Source organism: Setaria viridis, chromosome 4 (genome assembly GCF_005286985.2).
Source record: "Setaria viridis chromosome 4, Setaria_viridis_v4.0, whole genome shotgun sequence".
Taxonomy (NCBI): domain Eukaryota; kingdom Viridiplantae; phylum Streptophyta; class Magnoliopsida; order Poales; family Poaceae; genus Setaria; species Setaria viridis.
Genome location: NC_048266.2, coordinates 31,976,931 through 31,993,574, shown reverse-complemented (window position 1 = coordinate 31,993,574; position 16,644 = coordinate 31,976,931). Strand labels below are relative to the sequence as shown.

Sequence of the window (16,644 nt, the reverse complement as noted above, 5' to 3'; positions counted from 1 at the left end):
CTACTATTTATTTAAGCAAAAGTTGATGCCTAAACTTTGAATTCAATATGAGTCTTGAATTACTCTATGTAAAATCTTGTTGATTCAATATGCTACTTGAATTACAAGCAGTGTGGACTCATGTTTGATGGGTGATGAAATCGCTGCTATTAGCGAGTGTGACTCGATCATCATGTACTAGTAAGTTAATAGATCAAAAGGTAGTCACCGGAATGGGGTAGCCCTTGAAGTAGTGGACGAGAAACGCATTGCTATAGGCATAGTTTGCATTATTGAAATAAATACCGTAGACTCTACTTATATGTGTTACACTAGTAAAGTAGGAGGTCATTTTAGGAGTAATCACCATGTTGGCATTATGATTATGCAAAACTAGTGAAGGCAAGTTGATTCTTGCAACAAAAGTAAGTTACACAACATGTTAATTCCTATAGGAGTAAATGACTTGATGATCATATGCAAAGTTGTCCATTTATATGAAAATTGGATATACACATTGAAGGTAATCATCATAAAGATGTAGACCTCTCAGTGATGAGCAAAAGCTGCCTAAAAGCACGGTCTCTAGACATATAAATTCTTAGATAAGAACTTATTGCAGCTAGTGCCTAGGTCGCATCACCTTGTGTTGTTCCAAAATCATATTTATATGCCTTAATTTTAATTTTGCATCATCTTCTACATGATGTAGAATATGGATTAAGCATTTAATTATGCAAACAAATAAATTGTATATGTAAAGATTGTTCTAAAACCTATGAAAGACCTGCGGATCATGATGATGCTTAATTACTGCAGTAGGTTTGGCATCCTTTATTAAATTGGTGCTAATACTTGATGGTATATCTAGTAATGTGCATGATAGCACATAATTACGGAACAATCCAGGAACTTAATAAAATATGCAGAATAGAATATTCTAAACATGTAAATAAACATAAGCCTAGGGGCTTTGTTGTAAAATTGTGTGAGGCAAATTAGGCAGAGACTGAATTGTTGAAGGTGGCTCGGTCCGGCTTGGTTTTCAGCCTGCCCTGCGAATGCAAGGCCTGGTGGCCTTCCAGGCTTGCAGCCCAAATCGGCCTGAGGCGGCCCTGCAGCAGCAGCCTGGCCTACAGGCTTGGCAGGCCACTGGCCTGGTAGGCGGCCTAGCCTGTCGACCTGTATAAGTGGCTGAGGGGCGGTTAGGTTCAATCCTAACTGGCCTCCTCTTCTCCCTAAGCCACCGCCACCGGCTCTACCGCCGCCAGTGTCCGGCTGTGCCGTTGGGCCAGAGGCGCGCAACTGTGCAAGCCATGCCGCCGTCTCCCAGGCATGCGCCACCGCGCCATCTCCTGGTCGCGCACCGGCCTCCCATCTCTAGCCACGCTGCCGCCCCCTTCGCTGGCCACTGGCCTTGGCCAGACGTTTAGGAGTCGGAGGAGAACCCCAGCGATGCTGGGCTCCATGTCCTACGGCGGAAGCCAGGGTGTTGGGCGACGGCCGTGATGCGGGCGAGGGGGCTGGGTGCCGCAGCTTGGGCCATGGTCGGGTCTGCCGCCGCAGATGCGACCTCGGAGGAGTCATCCGTGTTGATAAACGGCGGCTGTGAAGGAGGTGATGGCGTGGAGGTCCGGCTGGAGGGCCGAACAAGCGCTGCCAGCCGCTGGCCTTGGCTGGCTGTGCAGGAGTCGGAGGAGAAGCCCAGCACTACTAGGCCTCACATCTCGCAGCGGTCAATGACCGCGACACGGCCAAGTGGGTTTGGTGCCGCAGGCACCGTCACATGGTCCACTGCCGTTGTCACTGCTACAGATGCAGTTGTTGGAAGACCGTTGGTGAAGAAGGGTGTGCCGTCCCCGGCAATGCAGGATTAGGCCGATGGCTCTATCCTTGTGGTGGAGCGAGGAGGTTGCTTTCATGAAAGACCCTGTACAGTAATTGATCACTAATAAAAAAATTTCACAACAGAAAGGATCTTTAAGCCAATTGGAAGGCATCAAAAGGGGTTTTATCTAGCACTTACATATATTTACCATAAGTTACTGCATGGTGGTCTCCTCCATGTTTCCTTACCATGGTCAAATTGAAAAGTTACTGTACCTAGCTGCACCGTCCACTTGCGTTAGCTTCGGATAACAATGCCCCCGCAGTACATTAACGGTCACACCGTACAGAGTTTACTTTGTCACCAGCACTTGTACTGGTTCATTCAGATCTAGTATTGCTCAGCAGAGGCGCCAGCTGCAAATGAAACCTGGAGATGGAGAGGGACAAGCGCATCAGTACCGCCGAGTAATAAAAAGTGCGATGCAAGATTAGCTAGATTACGACAGATCTCGCTCTACGGTTAAAAAGTTGGTCACATGCAGGGGGTGGCCGTACAGCCATGCCTTAATTTACCTTTGGCCGCACGCTAAGCTCTCGCGTACGTGGCCGGCCTCACGCCGTCACGCGCGCGGTCACATGCACGCATGGCGCGGCGATCGAGTTCGTCGTCGTCTCGCCCGCCCTCGCTTGGACGTGACCGGCGGCGGCAGACAGCGTCACCGTGCCACGCCACGAGCCGCGCCGCGCCAGGGGAATCGACAAGGCCACCGCGCCGACGCCGCCCGTTGCGCTTGGCCGCCTCCGATGCGAGATCCTCCCCCGGCCGGCCTCACCGTCTCTAAAAACTCTGGCGCCCAATTGAGGCATCCACAAGTCAAAATTCCGTGTCTGAAACGGCAACTGAAACTGACCTCACGAGTAGAACAGTAACCAACTCATCGGAACAAGAATTAATTTGATCCCGTCCGTAACCTTGCCGCGGTCTAAAATCCACCAGCCGGAGGACGGTGGTCTCAAATGTTCGTGCAGTGCCGAGATGTAGTGCAGAGTCCAGGCAACCGCTGTAGAAACCACAGTACTGCGACCTGCACGGCGCAGGGGCATGCATGGTCACCCCCAGCTTCTGGATCTTCGCCATCTCCGGCGAAGAATTTAAATCTCCCTGCTGCTGTCCCTGTGGTGTGGTCCTGGTCCTGTCCTCCGACGATCCCTGCCTGCCTGCCGCCTCGTCTCCACCTGCTTCAATTCGGGTCTCCTTTCCCATGGAGCCAGGACATGCCATTTCTCCTCGAGGCTAGAGTGCCCACGCCACGCGCATGGTCCCCGTCCCCGGCCGCGGCGGCCTCGTCGTCGTCTGCCAAGGGTTACTACTGTTGCCTGCCTGGCGTCGGCGCCTTCGTCTCCACCTTCTCTATCTGCGTCATCACTGCATGCTATAGTAGTGGCCTCCAGCTTGCTACCTTGCACAGTGCCCACAGCAAGACAGCAACCACCCTTCCAAAAACAATAACCCTGGCCATGAATGGCACTGCTCGCGCTTCAGCGACGGAGGCCATGGCGTGCCCGTCCTCTCCTGCCCTGGGAACAGCCGCATGGTGCAAGCCCGTAAATGTGGGTACACCGTACACGCCGGTGGACGCCACGCCACCAGATTTTCACTGTACAAAGAAAAGGTCGCGAGTGGTTAATTAATTGCAGGTTACTGATAAAATAACTCCATTATCCCTGTTTCACCTACCTCTATGACCTACTACGCGTTTCTCCCCCGTCGTCTCTCACACAGTCACCAGTAACATGCAGTGCAAAGAACCGTCTGCCATGGGCCTGGCCGAAGCTTCACACTTAAAAACCGTGAACCATCAAAGGTTAAAGGCGAGTGCCAGAAAGCTAAAAGGTGATCAGGAACAAACAGGCTAGCATGAACCTGATCACCGATAAGGACGTGTTAAGAGTAGCTTTGCATGTACCGTGGATAATGCTGATCTCGTCTCGAACAGCATGGCCCCTAGCTCCTTCACCTTTCCCGCAGCATCCGATCGGCCTCGCAAGCGTCATCCGCGAGGATCCAAGCGCAACGTGACAACGCCACAGGGGAAAAGGCAGCCAGCGCCTTTTCTTTGCTCCCAAGTCCCAACCGCGTTGTGATCTAGTGATGACCATGTGTGTGACCGTGTGCTACGTACAGAGCTAGCGGGCATGGTTAAGGTCAACTAACACTATCAAATTCCCAGTGGATGTCCTCTGTTCCTCTCGCCAAGTGGACGGCAAGAGATGCCCCCAACTTGATGTCCTCTGGTTCAGACCTGATGCTGAGTTCCTAGGACCTGGTTCTCTGATCTAATGATCGACATTCCATCACATGTGTTTGGTTAGTAGTTAGCACCCGGTCATCATGTTCGGCCAATGATTGAAGGTCATGGATTTGGGGTTCAGTAAATTAACTTCGAGAAATCATGTTTAGACAGTAAATCTGGACCGGCTAGTGAAATCTTTGCAGGAAATTAACTTTGAGAAGGGTGCAAGTTCTGGTACAAGACAAGATCTGTCATGTCCTGCTGTGCGCCTGTGCAGTTTGAAGATACGGAAGTAAGACTAACCAAAACTGGTTCCGTAAGCTACCGAGGCTGAGGAATCAAATTAGCCTACTGTTTCTGACCAAAAATAAAAGGAACCATACAGTAGGACACTTCCCTACTATTTTCAGCTATTTCACCTCTGGAATAAAAAAAAGGAAGGAAGGACAAAGTACAGAACAGGGGCAGGTTGAGACAATCAGGTTAAGACAGATTCTGTCATATATAACAAATCAGCTCCACCCAAGAACCTACCCAGATTTGCTAGCTCCTATCAGGCATCACCTAGCAACTTTTTCATCAGGACACAAAGAACAGTGTGTAAACAGGCATGCAATGGCATCGACTCATCATTAACCAATCGACTCATCATGCAATGGCAGAGTCTTAATACCTGTCCTCCGGTGTGTGACCGACTGTCTGAGCACGCGTGCAACGCCTGCACTCACCCAGAGGACCAGAAAAGCAGCCCGGGAAGACAAGCAGGGAAAGGTGCATTTGCATAGCATCCTTTGAGAAAGGTTGACCTGTAATGATTGACAGACCGGTCAGTTAGTGTGAACAATTACATTTTGAGATCTGAACTGTTGAGGGTCCTCCTTTGATCTCTGCAGATGTGTGTGCAACTGGACCTTGAGATGCTGGGACCTCGGACTACTACTCTGTGTCTCCCACTTCTAAAAGGCATGGATGCAGCCAAACTATGAAATTCAGCAAGTCACTTGAGTAGGCAGTGCATATTTCAAAAACAGGTGGAAATATGTGCAGGCTGCAGTCATCTAGTGGAAGGTACTAGTTTGATGCAGCAAACTATGATTTGGGGAGTAAACTACATAGATTGGCAGAACATATTTTCAACTGTAGAAAAATACCATTTAATCGACATGTACATCACCCAAAGGGTTTCAAAATTTGAGAGGAGTAGATAACTGAAAGTACTTTACATTGCAGAGTTCTCCGTGCATCAAAAGTTTCAGTGAACCGATATACAATGCAAACAGACATACTGGAGATACAGCATATTCTTTCAAGGTAAAACATTACCAACATATCGATACAGGATACCATATGAACATCTGCCTGTCTGCTCTTGGCCTAGTAGTCATATAGAGGGGAAAAAGGCTGTTGTTTGATATCAATGTATCTGGCAGAGAACCCTAAGCTCCAAATCGATCTCAAAGGTAAGCAATGCAACATATATCTGCATGGCTAAACATCATCCAATTTCAGAGCTTTGACAAAAATAATTTTCTGAAAAGGGAAAATAGCATGTAAAGTATATTTTCAGCTTCTTGCAAAATACTATACACCTAAAATATATATCACCGACACACTGACACAAACAGCGTATCGTTCTTCTTAGATAAAAGTTAGATTACAAAAAGTGGAGGCTAAAGTACACAGAATCATTAACGCCAAGCCTGTCAACAACAATAGCAGTACAATCTTTGTAGTTTAAAAGCTCAAAGTGTATCTCGCACTAACAAAAGCATGTTTCCTATTCTCAAAAACAAAGACATTGTCTTTAACACAAAATCACCAACCAATAAGCATTGCAATGATTAAGTACTGATTTGCTTTGTCCATGTAAGACCTCCAGAAATTTGAGTACCTTTACACTGATACCAAAAGTATTGTAATTTCTACAGCAGACAGTGTGAAACCTTGGAACTTGAATAGAAGAAAGAACTTCTTAAATCTCAATTAACATCATTCATCAACTGCTTAGTTAGAAAACATGGGATTAGCAGCACAGACCATCATGTCAGGATCCTAACAGTTGAAATTCATGCATCGTCCATTCCAATGAAAAGTTAAGGTTTGTGAAGAAAGATGGGTGATTTTGCCACATTATGTCAACCTTCCCCTCAAAGGTTACATCTAGGTCCAACCAACCTAAGACTTGATCCAAACTGCAACAACAAAAAGAATAATAACAAAGAAAAGTCTCATCTCAATACCTCTAACTACTACATTCCTTTTCCTATGGTTTATGCAAACCAATGTGGCAAGAGCTCTGCTCTTTCATTAAGAACAATAACAAAGCAAAGATTTTAGAAAGTTTGAAAAGGTAGTGGCATACAAGGAACCACTACTTGAAAAGAGAGTAACTACTGCCAAGTTGCTGCAAAAATGACAAATGGCCTGCCACTACTGGGATCACAAGAACCAATTGATTAATCTGCTTTAAATGAGAAGAGTTACTTGAAACTACAGACTCATCTGCATGCCTGTTTTTTTTTATAAAATATAAACTGATGGATCCAGAAGCTCCCTCGTTCACCCCTATAGAACTCTCAAAATTGTTTCCTAATCATTACTGAAATCTAAAGGAACCTACGACAGACCTATGGATTGGAACAAGTTTTTGGCTAGGTAGACATATCTTTTTGTTAACACCTAGTTCACCAAATAGCTTAAAATGTTAGGGAAATGCAAACTAACCAAGTAACCATATTTTAATAAAAAATAGAAAAATATACGACTGGCTCTGTTGTGTTCTTTTAGAGCTAGCATGTTCAAAGTAATTCAACAAGCAATGCTTGCTACTGAACTTTTCTGCCATACAGGCAATTAACTCTAACCATGAGAGAATAAAAGAATTTTGTAGTGTGCAAAAGGTCAATAAAGCCGAATACTGTATTCGAACTTTTCGGACAGAAAGTGTCCACTCTTCTACACCACTTTTTTAAAAAATGACCATATGTGCAGGTATCAAGTAATCAAATGAAGAAATAGCTAGCTAGTCCACCCCTACACAATCAGCAAACATATTTTGTGCAAATCAGTCAAAGTAATGCATAAACTGCACACAACAGTTGCACAAACCAATGACGAAAGATGATCTGTGCTGAGATTGCTTACTGAAAAGCCTGACATTAGCACTCTCTACCAGCAGTTTTGCACCATCCTCTGAAAATCCAACAAAAAATAGAGTAATACGTACTTGGTGAAATCAATCTCCTAGGGATTAAATATCCTCCGAACCTTGACGATTGGTCTCCGGAAGGAGATGAGTGCCCGCCACGCCGGGTGTGTGACCTCAAGCGCACGGCGAATCGCGCGCTAGCTTGGGGTCCTCAGCTTCATGGGTTGAGCAGAGGGGTCAGGACTCAGGAGTGGAGAGCTGGTGCTAGGGCCTGAGCGGGGGATGGGTAAGAAGGGGCTCTGTGCTTCTGGCTGAAATGAAACGTGAAGAGGACGGCGGCGGTGGCGGCGGACGCCGCCGGGCGGACAGGAGCGGGAGCCCAGGGGAGAGACCATCTGGCCCGTCCGAGCCAGGGGGCTTTCTGCAAAATATTGGGGTCCTAGATGTAAATACAAAGGTCCTATTTGTAAAATTTCACCGGGTAACAATTAGAAAGCTCGGGCGGCGGTGCGGCGGTCGCCGACGAGATCGCGCTGCCGTCGCCGACCTCCGCTAGCCCCGTCCCCACGAATCCCGCGTGAGGATCCGTCGAGATTCACCCATACTAGCATCTGTCTCCGGCTCCCCGCGCGCTCCGCTCACAACGTCCCTAGCTTCTCCGCGGGCGCCGGCGGGCGGCGGCTCGTCGTCGCCTGAGACGGCGATCGAGGGACCAATATAGCTCCCGCGCACGCGCGGACGGCGGTTTTTTCTCCCGGCCTGGAGTTTACTCAGCATCGCGTTGTGAACTGGGGGCGTCTGACGGCAGGATTCAGGTAGATCAGGAAAGCAACCATGAAGACCTGCAACTATCATTTGAGAAATGCTGAACTGTAACGACTGAAAGAACAGTTAGTTTCAGAGTTGCATTTGTGAGATCTGAACTGGTGAGGGTAATCCTTTTATCACTGTAGATGTGTGTGCTGATGGCCTTTTGAGATCATGGGATTACTGCCTTATCTCACGCTGCTGAAAGAAATGGATGCAATGCAGATGAGGTGAGCAGGCAAAGGAGCGGAGGTTTCATGTGTTTGCAGCCAAACTGTAGCTTTCAGCGATTCACTAGAGTAAGCAGAGCATATTTCAAACAGTGAAAAATGTAGGTGCAGAGATGCATCCATGATCAAATAACAAGACTTAGGGAAGGAGCTACCTTTGTACAGAATTATAAGGTGATAGAGCATATTACTTTCATCGCCTTAGCTCACACTGCTGTAGTTTTCAGATGAGGTGAACAGACAAAGGAGAGAGACTGTAACCACACCAAACTGTAGTTTTCAGCAAGTCACTAGAGTAAGCAGAGCATGTTTCAAACAATGACAAATGTAAATGCAGAAATGCATCCATGATCACATAACAAGGAACTGTTTTGTGAGCATATTACTTTCTTGACTGTTGAAATGTTGTACTTGCATCAGTGAACGGAGTTCAGAATATCTGAGTATGTAAGCATTAGATTGCTGCAAGTTCTTACACTGTTGAGTTTATCATAGCATCAAAAGATTCAGCATACCATACAAACAGACAGATGTATAGGAGATACAATGTTTTCTTTTAGTACCGCAAATTTACCAATATATGGATGCAGGGTACCCTTTTTTATATATAAAATGATAGTACACCATTAGTGATCAGTTAGGATAGCAGTCACCTAGAATGAAAAAGTTATCATCTGACAAGGATGCACCTGGTTACTAAACCCTTGGCTCCAACCAACCTTAAAAGGTAAGCGACGCAACATGTATATGCCCGCACATCATCTAGTTTCATTCAGAGATTTGGCTATGGTAATTTACTGAAAGAAGAAAATAGCCCAATCAGCCAGCATAATATTTTTATCTCTTGCAAAGTATTAAGTTCTCTATAACCCACATAAATAATGTAATATTTCACAGGAACCACAACCAGTAGACAAAAGTCCGCATTACAAAAAGTGAAAGCTAAAGTACAAAGAAGCTTGTCAAAGTTAACATCACATAATTGTTGGACCGGGATCGTGTGCAGTGGTAACTGCCACTGCAAGATAAGCAGTGCCCACATCTGATCCATCCAAGGGGTAAGTAACGGCTAGGATCAGAGGTCTTTTTTTCCCCTTTTCTCTTCACGTCGGTGTGCTGAATTCTCAGACATACAGAGCACGTACGCACGTACTGAACATGTCTCTGTCTTTTGCTGTGAGTTACTACTTCATTCAACACTAAAATCCCACATATATTTTGATCCACCGTTTTGCATTTCTTTTTTCTTCATACTAGTGTTTGAACTTTACGCTTTTCAGTATCAATGTTAGAAGTTTCTACAAAATGTTCCAGAGATGTAGTCATCTAATTGGCTATCAAAATGTTTCAGAGATGTAATCGACTAATTGGCTATCATACAGAGATAAGACACTTCCTGTCCGACCATTTGAGCGTTTGCATCACCCCGTGCTACCAACTTCCAATGGCACACCAAGTTTAAGCAAGACCAACCAGATTTGCTCATCTAGAGCAGTAATTCATGTATGCAGAAACTAGTTAACTAACGCGATGGTCCGATGGAACAAGGCCTGGACAACAAAACTTGCAGGCAATTCCTCAAGCATCTACTGGGCGCCTTTCATGACACCATTGATCGTAGCCGCTGGGTGCTTGCCGGAGCGCTCGGCGGGACGTCGCAGGGGTGGCACGCGCTAGCCTTTCTTCGACGTGTGCGCCCTGCTTGGTGCAGGCACGGACGCCATGGCATCTCCGCAAGACCACAAGCAGATGAGGGCGTTTGATGACGGCCGCTCTAGCACGCACAGTAGGAGTAGTGGTGCCTCCACGAGCGACGGGAAGAGGTGGCTGGAGGAGTGCTGACTCCTGCGACAGCCATGGCATGGCGTTCATGGCGGCATCGGGTGATTGGGTGAAGAAGAGAAGGTGAAGAGAAAAAGGAGAAAACGAGAATTTGATCTAGGCCGTTGCTTGTCTCTTGGACGGTTCAGACGTTGATACTGCTTATCTTGCAGTGGCAGTTATCACTGCACCCGATCTGTGTCCTCATAATTGTTTGTTCATGAAGCTTCCTAGCAACATTATCACATCTTTACATTCTAAAAGCCCAAAGTGTCGCTTTGCACTAACAAAGACATGGTTCTTGTTCTTACAAAAACAAAGACAAGCATCTTTAACTCGAATCCCCCAACCAATGAACAATTCAATGATTAAATACTGATTTACCTTGTCACGTAAGAGCACTTGAACTTGAGTACCTTTTCATTAACAAAGATAAATGTATTAGCATATTTTTATGAAATTGGTTAGTTAAAAAGCTACAGTGAGCAACATGGAGCAGCAATTTCAGATTGTAAGAGTTGAATTGTCCTACAAGGTTAACATCAGCGCATGCAATCAACTAGCCATTCCGCAGCATCCTCTGCAAATCCACAGAAGAATTTCGGATCACTCATTCACTCTCCTTTTGTCACATCAGATTCCTGGAGCTAGAAGATCCAGAAGGAATAAAACATTGGTTGGATGGAACTTAAATCCTGCATTTATGAATTGCTTTCAGAGTCCTGAAAAGAACTCAACGAACTCCTTTTCTGATATTTAGGAGTTATTTCTTCATCTGGACATCAAAGTTTGGTTGATTTAGCAAAGAAAGTGAACATTGTCCAGGAGAGCAAACAAAAGTTTAGACTCGATGGAAATGAAAGATTGTAAAGAGTGGAGTCACAGCCTGTTAAGGAAATGGTAATTCCTTTCAGTGATGGAGAACGTTCAACTGAATTGTTTTAACGTCGTATTGAATATCTACGGAGTACAAGTTTTTAGCCTGCAGAGAGCACTAAAGTAGTTCCATAGGATTCCACCATAGGATACCGCAACCTTATACAATCATGGGCGGGTACTCCAGGGCCCTGACATAGCCCAATGCATCATGAATTCATGATCAACACGAAGAAAAAAAAATGAAGGAACAAATCCACGGGAAATTTGGGATAGATGCCAATGCCATTGAGCACCTCCAGGTGATCCCGTCTGAGGAGGGGTAGGCGCAGCGGCTGCGACAAGCAGGATGAAACCCGGAGGACACAAGGCGCTCATGAGTTTGAAATGGACTTCGACAAGCCTATGGCTCTGGAATCTAGATAGAATCTCAAAAGTATGGACTGCTAGAATTTTTAGAAAACAAGCTTACATAATTCCCGTTTAATTTTTGCGACAAAACTATTACGTTTATCTAATACTATAGTATGTCAGTGAAATTTAATTTTCATATTGCTAAATATGTTCGTTTCAAAAAAAATTGCTAAATATGTTTTTCTATATATCCTTTTCCCCAAAAGTCTCTTGCATTATCTCAAAAACAATCTAGCACACAATTTTTTTATCATGATGAAAAAAGTAAGTCTACAATCATTGCGATTGAACAAAGTTGTGTGCTTGCACAGATCTAAAACATGCATCGATCTGTACAGTATTCGTCCGAGCAGCTATAATCAACAAAAGATGCAGACTCAAAAACAAGCTGAGAACGCAACAATTGAAATGGCATTAAACTTCATAAATTCCAAGTGCAACAGCTAACAACTATAACAGACAGACCCAGACCATTCAGATTATACAGATAACCGTCCACAGGCCAGATCTACAAACTTAAAAACTCCTGAAACATACAATGCTACAATCAATAATACACGACAGGATAAAATACATGGAAGTAAAATTTCTCAGTTCAGTAAACAATGAGCTCACCACCGAAAAAATTTATTGACTGTTATTACATAAACGTTCCAAGTCAAGGAGGTGCTGCAATCTCAAGTGTACCATATTTGCAGTTACTACCAATACCCTACTATGTACAATTGCATGATTACACAGAACAGTCAGTCATGACTCCAGGACAGAAGCAAGCTGGATCTTGCGTCTATTTTGGCAGATCCACAGCAAGCATTATAGGATGGATTCCATCAAGACATTCTGCAAGCTACCTACATATTGAAGAGGGTATATATAACTGATGCTCGCTATCGCTGGGCAGTTCACATGATTCACAGAAAGGAAGCAATATCCATCTGCTGCACTTAACCAACCTTCTTCGGCATCAGACAAGTGGATCCTCAATATTATTTTTTGATTTCTCATTGAAACGATTAGCAACTAGACCTTTAGTTGACTTGTGATCAATGCGATAGTCAAGCGACGGTACGTAATATTTTGTTAGGAAAATAACCAAATAACTAGAAATAAAGAATCCACACGCAGGCACATCATATAGCATTAACCATTGTCATCTGCTTGTGGTTACTGAAGCTGATACATCAATAAGGTCTTGGTGGATAGGTACCAGGGTAAGGCGCTGCATAAGATCAATGCAAACAGAGGTCCTCTAGTTAGAGCACTGACTAATATCTTGAAATATGGTGGATTTATCTTAGTTGGATCTTACTCACCAGGTGGATACGGAGACTGTGCCGCTGGCGGGGGTGGGTATGGTTGCCCATATGGTTGTGGCAGGTATGGTTCCCCGTATGGTTGCGGTGGATATGATGGAGGAGGGTATCCTGCCGGTGAGGGTGGGTATGCTTGCTGCGGAGGTGGTGGATATTCTGTAGTGGTATATGGTGATTGGCTAGGAGTTGGGTAAGCAGGGTATGCAGATGGGGCAGGATATGCTGAAGCAGGTGGATATGAAGGTGGAACCCCAGTGTATGGAACTGCTGATGCTAGTGCTGGGGCTGGCATTGAAGGTGGAGGAACAGAATGTGTACTTGATGCAGCGATATTTCTACCCATCTTGTTCTTCTGTCAGGCATAATAAGATAATCAGGCACATGTCAGTGCTAATAAGGCAAAAAGAATAATAATCAGTTTCTCACCATCGCCGAGACATCAACATGCATAATGAGCTTCACTTCCCCAGCAGATCTACAAATATCCCACCGTCAGAAAGTTCACAAGGCCAGTGCGCTCAAGGTATATTTGACAGGAGTACCTCATGTGGCGTGTCTGAAGCGACCATGAGGAGTCATCATAGCCATTTGTGAGCACCTTGTGCAGATATACTCTACAGAAGAGCACAACCAATGGTTACTAAACAGTAACCACCTTTTACCATATTGATGGACCCTAAGAGCACAAACCTGCCACTGCCGATGAAGTCATCATGGGTTAATGTGTTGCTGTTCCAAACAACAACATTCAATTCGCGGAGCCCTTCAATGAGGGGTATATGAAACTTCTCATCGAAAGTTGGGTTTCTTCCACCATCTGGTAACATTATCACATATTAGGTTGAAAAAAGAGAAATAGACTAATAGATATCAATAAGCATGGTTCTGTAGAAGCCGGAAGATTGCAAGTTTCTGGAGGTAAATAATCAGCAAGATGAATGTTTCATCATTTTGGTCACGCCTAATAACTTCATCACTTGGATTAGTCTTGTCTGTTAACAAGAGCATGTAGCTAAGAACTTTATTAGATGTTGGAACCAAGGAAGGAATACATCTCAGTGTTCGGAAAACTTCCCTTCCATGGTATAAAATTCAATATCCTAGACTTCACTTGGAGGGTGTTAGGAGGAGAATTGGTAAATCATATAGACTCTTTTTTATATAAAAAGGATCATATAGACTCTGGTTCTGGGTCCAATCCTATCGAGCATCCTACTGGGCATTCACATTTTATTGGCCTAGAGTAGATACAGTTTTTATATGAAGAAATAACCAGAAAAAAAGATTGTGTGGATTGCTTATAAATGTGTACAGCACAAGATGAATTGGCAATGACCAGACAATAAAAGGGAGATCCATTTCAATATACAAAGCAAAATTATAGGCATGATTTGCATATACTCATGAGTTATGACTCACGGTTCCTTAATTCTTTAGGTTTTATTTAAATGCAATTATAATTTTTGAAACTGTGGAATCACCAAGTCGCATAACTAGTTTCCAGATAATAGACACTTAGGCACGTAATGGAAAAAGGGATCTTAGTACCCAAAGTAAATGCTTCTAGTAGTAGCGGGGTATGTTCATCTTTTCGTAATAGTTGTCACCCATTGATGAAAAAAAACTGAGAATAGAAAAAGTTATAAAATATGCATATCGAACTGAATTCCCTTTTAAAATAAATATAAAGGTCCAGCATAATAATTTACCCTTAAATCAGGAATCAAACATATTATGTCGATTGCAAGATGCCAGCTAGGGACATCTAGCACATCGACAGCACATATAAATTAGGCACAAAGATGCAGTGCAAAGTTAGAAAGAACCAGCCCAGCTGGTCGGCTGTTGGTCTCTGTATCAGATGTGTGTGCCATATCAGTGGCATTTGTTCCCAGTGGGCCCAAGCTGCGTCACCATCGTTGCTGTACATCATTCCACCTTCTTTTGGCCGTTTGTTTTAATTTGGCTGTAATTTTGTAGCTGAGTTTGTTCTAATGCTGTTGCCCCCCCCCCCCCCCCCCCCCCCCCCCCCCCCCCCCCCCCCCCCCAAAAAAAAAAAAATCCTTTGTTTTTCTTACTGAGTCTTGTAAAGTGACCAAGGAGGCAGGAAGCAGCCCCCACATCGAGATTAACGAATGAGAAGCGGCAGCAGCTGACCCGTTCACCTGCCCACCTACACTACTACCTTGCTAACACCGACAGTTCAAATTCACATTCACCCAATGCGTGGAATCAGACCAATTGAACGAGTATGCCCAATAGGGGGGAACTGAATCAATTGCCGAATTTCCGTGTCCGCAGTCTGAATTCGTGCAGCACGTACTACTACCAGGTTTTCAGGTTTGGTTGCCCACACGACACGCAGGTTCGTCGTTGACATTTGAAAAAAAGGGGGGGAACGCAGCATACACGCAACAAACAAATTGAAGCAAATCAAAGGCGGTAGTACTGACCGGTGCAGGTGCGGGTGCGGTGCTTGGTGGTGGCGTACTCGAGCACGACGTAGGGGTCCTGGCGGGTGAAGAACTCCGTGTCCCGCAGCTTCCGGCACCCGGTGACTGCAGGCACCCACAACACAAAAGGGGGGGAATTCGATCAGCGAGGGTGTCGGCGCCGTACCGCCGCCTCCGAGATGGGGAGACGAGGAATTGAATCCGGGCCCGGATTGCAGAGGGGAGGAGGAAGGAAGGGGGCACCTCTGACTTCCAGGACCAGCCCATGGATTGACATGCGGAGCGGGGCGAGGTGGAGCCGCGGGAGAAGGGGAGGAGACCAGGCTGTGCCGAACTGCCGATGATGGACGCTATGCCCTGAACAATACGACGCGAGCGCGATGACGAAGACCCCGGACCGGTGGCGTCTCTCAGGTGCGTGGTTCGAAGGTGGGTTGGGACGGGTCGGATAGATGGATTAGTTCGGGTGTGTTTGGTTTTTTGAACGACGTGGGTCGGGTCGGAGCCGACCCACTTTTGTGGGTTGGAGCCAATCCAGCTCGTGTTTGGATGAGTGGGTTGGAGCTAACCCAGTTTTTTGTTTGGTTGAAAAAGTTGAGAGGGTTGGGATGATGTCCTTTTAACACCGTTAGCTGTGGGTCCCGCCTGTCAGTTGCGGGGCCCACCTGTCAGCCTCTCTCTCCTCCCTCCCTTCCTCCTCCTTCTTCCTGGGGCCGCCCAGCCTCCTCTCATCCCCGACGCCCCCGGCTTCTCCGGCTCCTCCGGAGCCTCCCGGCGCCCACGCGCCGCCGACCGCCTCCTCCTCCCCACGCGCCGCCGACCTCCTCCTCCTGCTCCGCCCCACCGGCTTCCTCCACCGCGGCCAGCCTCCCGCTCCGCCTGTGCTGCGCCCCGCCTGCTCCGCCTCGCCGCCGTTGGCCTGCGCCGCGCCCCGCCGCCGGCCTCCTGCTCCGCCCCGCCGCCGGCTTCCTCCACTGCGGACGGCCTCCCGCTCCGCCCCGCCGCGCCTCCTGCTCCGCCTCGCCGCCGGCCTGCGCCGCGCTGCGCCTGCGCCCCCAACGCCCCCCACCCTCCTACCCTCCCGGCGCCGGCCTGCGCCCCGCCGGCCTGCGCCCCCCACCGCGCCCCTCACGGCGTCACACGCTCGCTCACTGGGTTGGAATGGTTCGCTCATTTTGAGGGGATCGTTCTAACCCGCATCTATACGGTATATTCCCTACGGGGGTCGAACCTAACCCACTTCATTCCTAACCAAACACGGGATGATGAGGATCCGACCCATTCCAACCCACCTCGACCCAGTAACCAAACACACGCTTCAGGAATAGAGTGGGTTGAGTTCATTCCCACTTCTCAGGTCGAGCTCAAGTTGAGCGAATTCCACGGCGTCGCACTCCGTCCGCTCCTGGAACCCCCTTAACGTCCGACGTTGCGTGAGCCCCGGACTCGTGAACTTCCAAAGTTTTAATTTCTTTCGAA

General features: G+C 46.6%; 1 protein-coding gene and 1 long non-coding RNA gene across 4 annotated transcripts; both read right to left on the bottom strand.

Annotated features, from left to right (window-relative positions):
* Positions 1-749: 749 nt before the first annotated feature.
* On the bottom strand, positions 750-8,355 carry LOC117854078 (uncharacterized). Of its 3 annotated transcripts, XR_004640180.2 has the most exons (6): positions 7,371-8,350; positions 3,777-7,295; positions 3,548-3,650; positions 2,383-3,467; positions 2,006-2,236; positions 822-1,909 (listed from the first exon to the last, which is right to left on the bottom strand). It is a non-coding gene; the product is annotated as an uncharacterized lncRNA (long non-coding RNA). The 3 variants fall into 3 exon arrangements; XR_004640176.2 differs by having other exon boundaries at positions 754-1,909; positions 3,777-8,355; XR_011898063.1 differs by lacking the exon at positions 3,548-3,650 and having other exon boundaries at positions 750-1,909; positions 4,777-8,352.
* A 3,643-nt stretch (positions 8,356-11,998) lies between these two features.
* Positions 11,999-15,597, bottom strand: LOC117854262 (uncharacterized). Its single transcript, XM_034736563.2, has 7 exons — positions 15,409-15,597; positions 15,166-15,270; positions 13,403-13,529; positions 13,255-13,326; positions 13,139-13,187; positions 12,713-13,064; positions 11,999-12,618 (listed from the first exon to the last, which is right to left on the bottom strand). Exons 1-7 carry the CDS (start codon positions 15,440-15,442, stop codon positions 12,581-12,583), a joined length of 777 nt encoding a protein of 258 aa, XP_034592454.1. The 5' UTR covers positions 15,443-15,597; the 3' UTR covers positions 11,999-12,580.
* Positions 15,598-16,644: the final 1,047 nt, after the last annotated feature.

Coding starts and splice junctions, on each gene's coding strand:
- LOC117854262 (XM_034736563.2), bottom strand. CDS start 15,442: ATGTCAATCCATGGGCTGGTCCTGGAAGTCAGAG. Junction 13,327..13,402: donor GACTTCATCGGCAGTGGCAG/GTTTGTGCTCTT, acceptor GCTCTTCTGTAG/AGTATATCTGCACAAGGTGC. Junction 13,065..13,138: donor ATGTTGATGTCTCGGCGATG/GTGAGAAACTGA, acceptor TATGCCTGACAG/AAGAACAAGATGGGTAGAAA.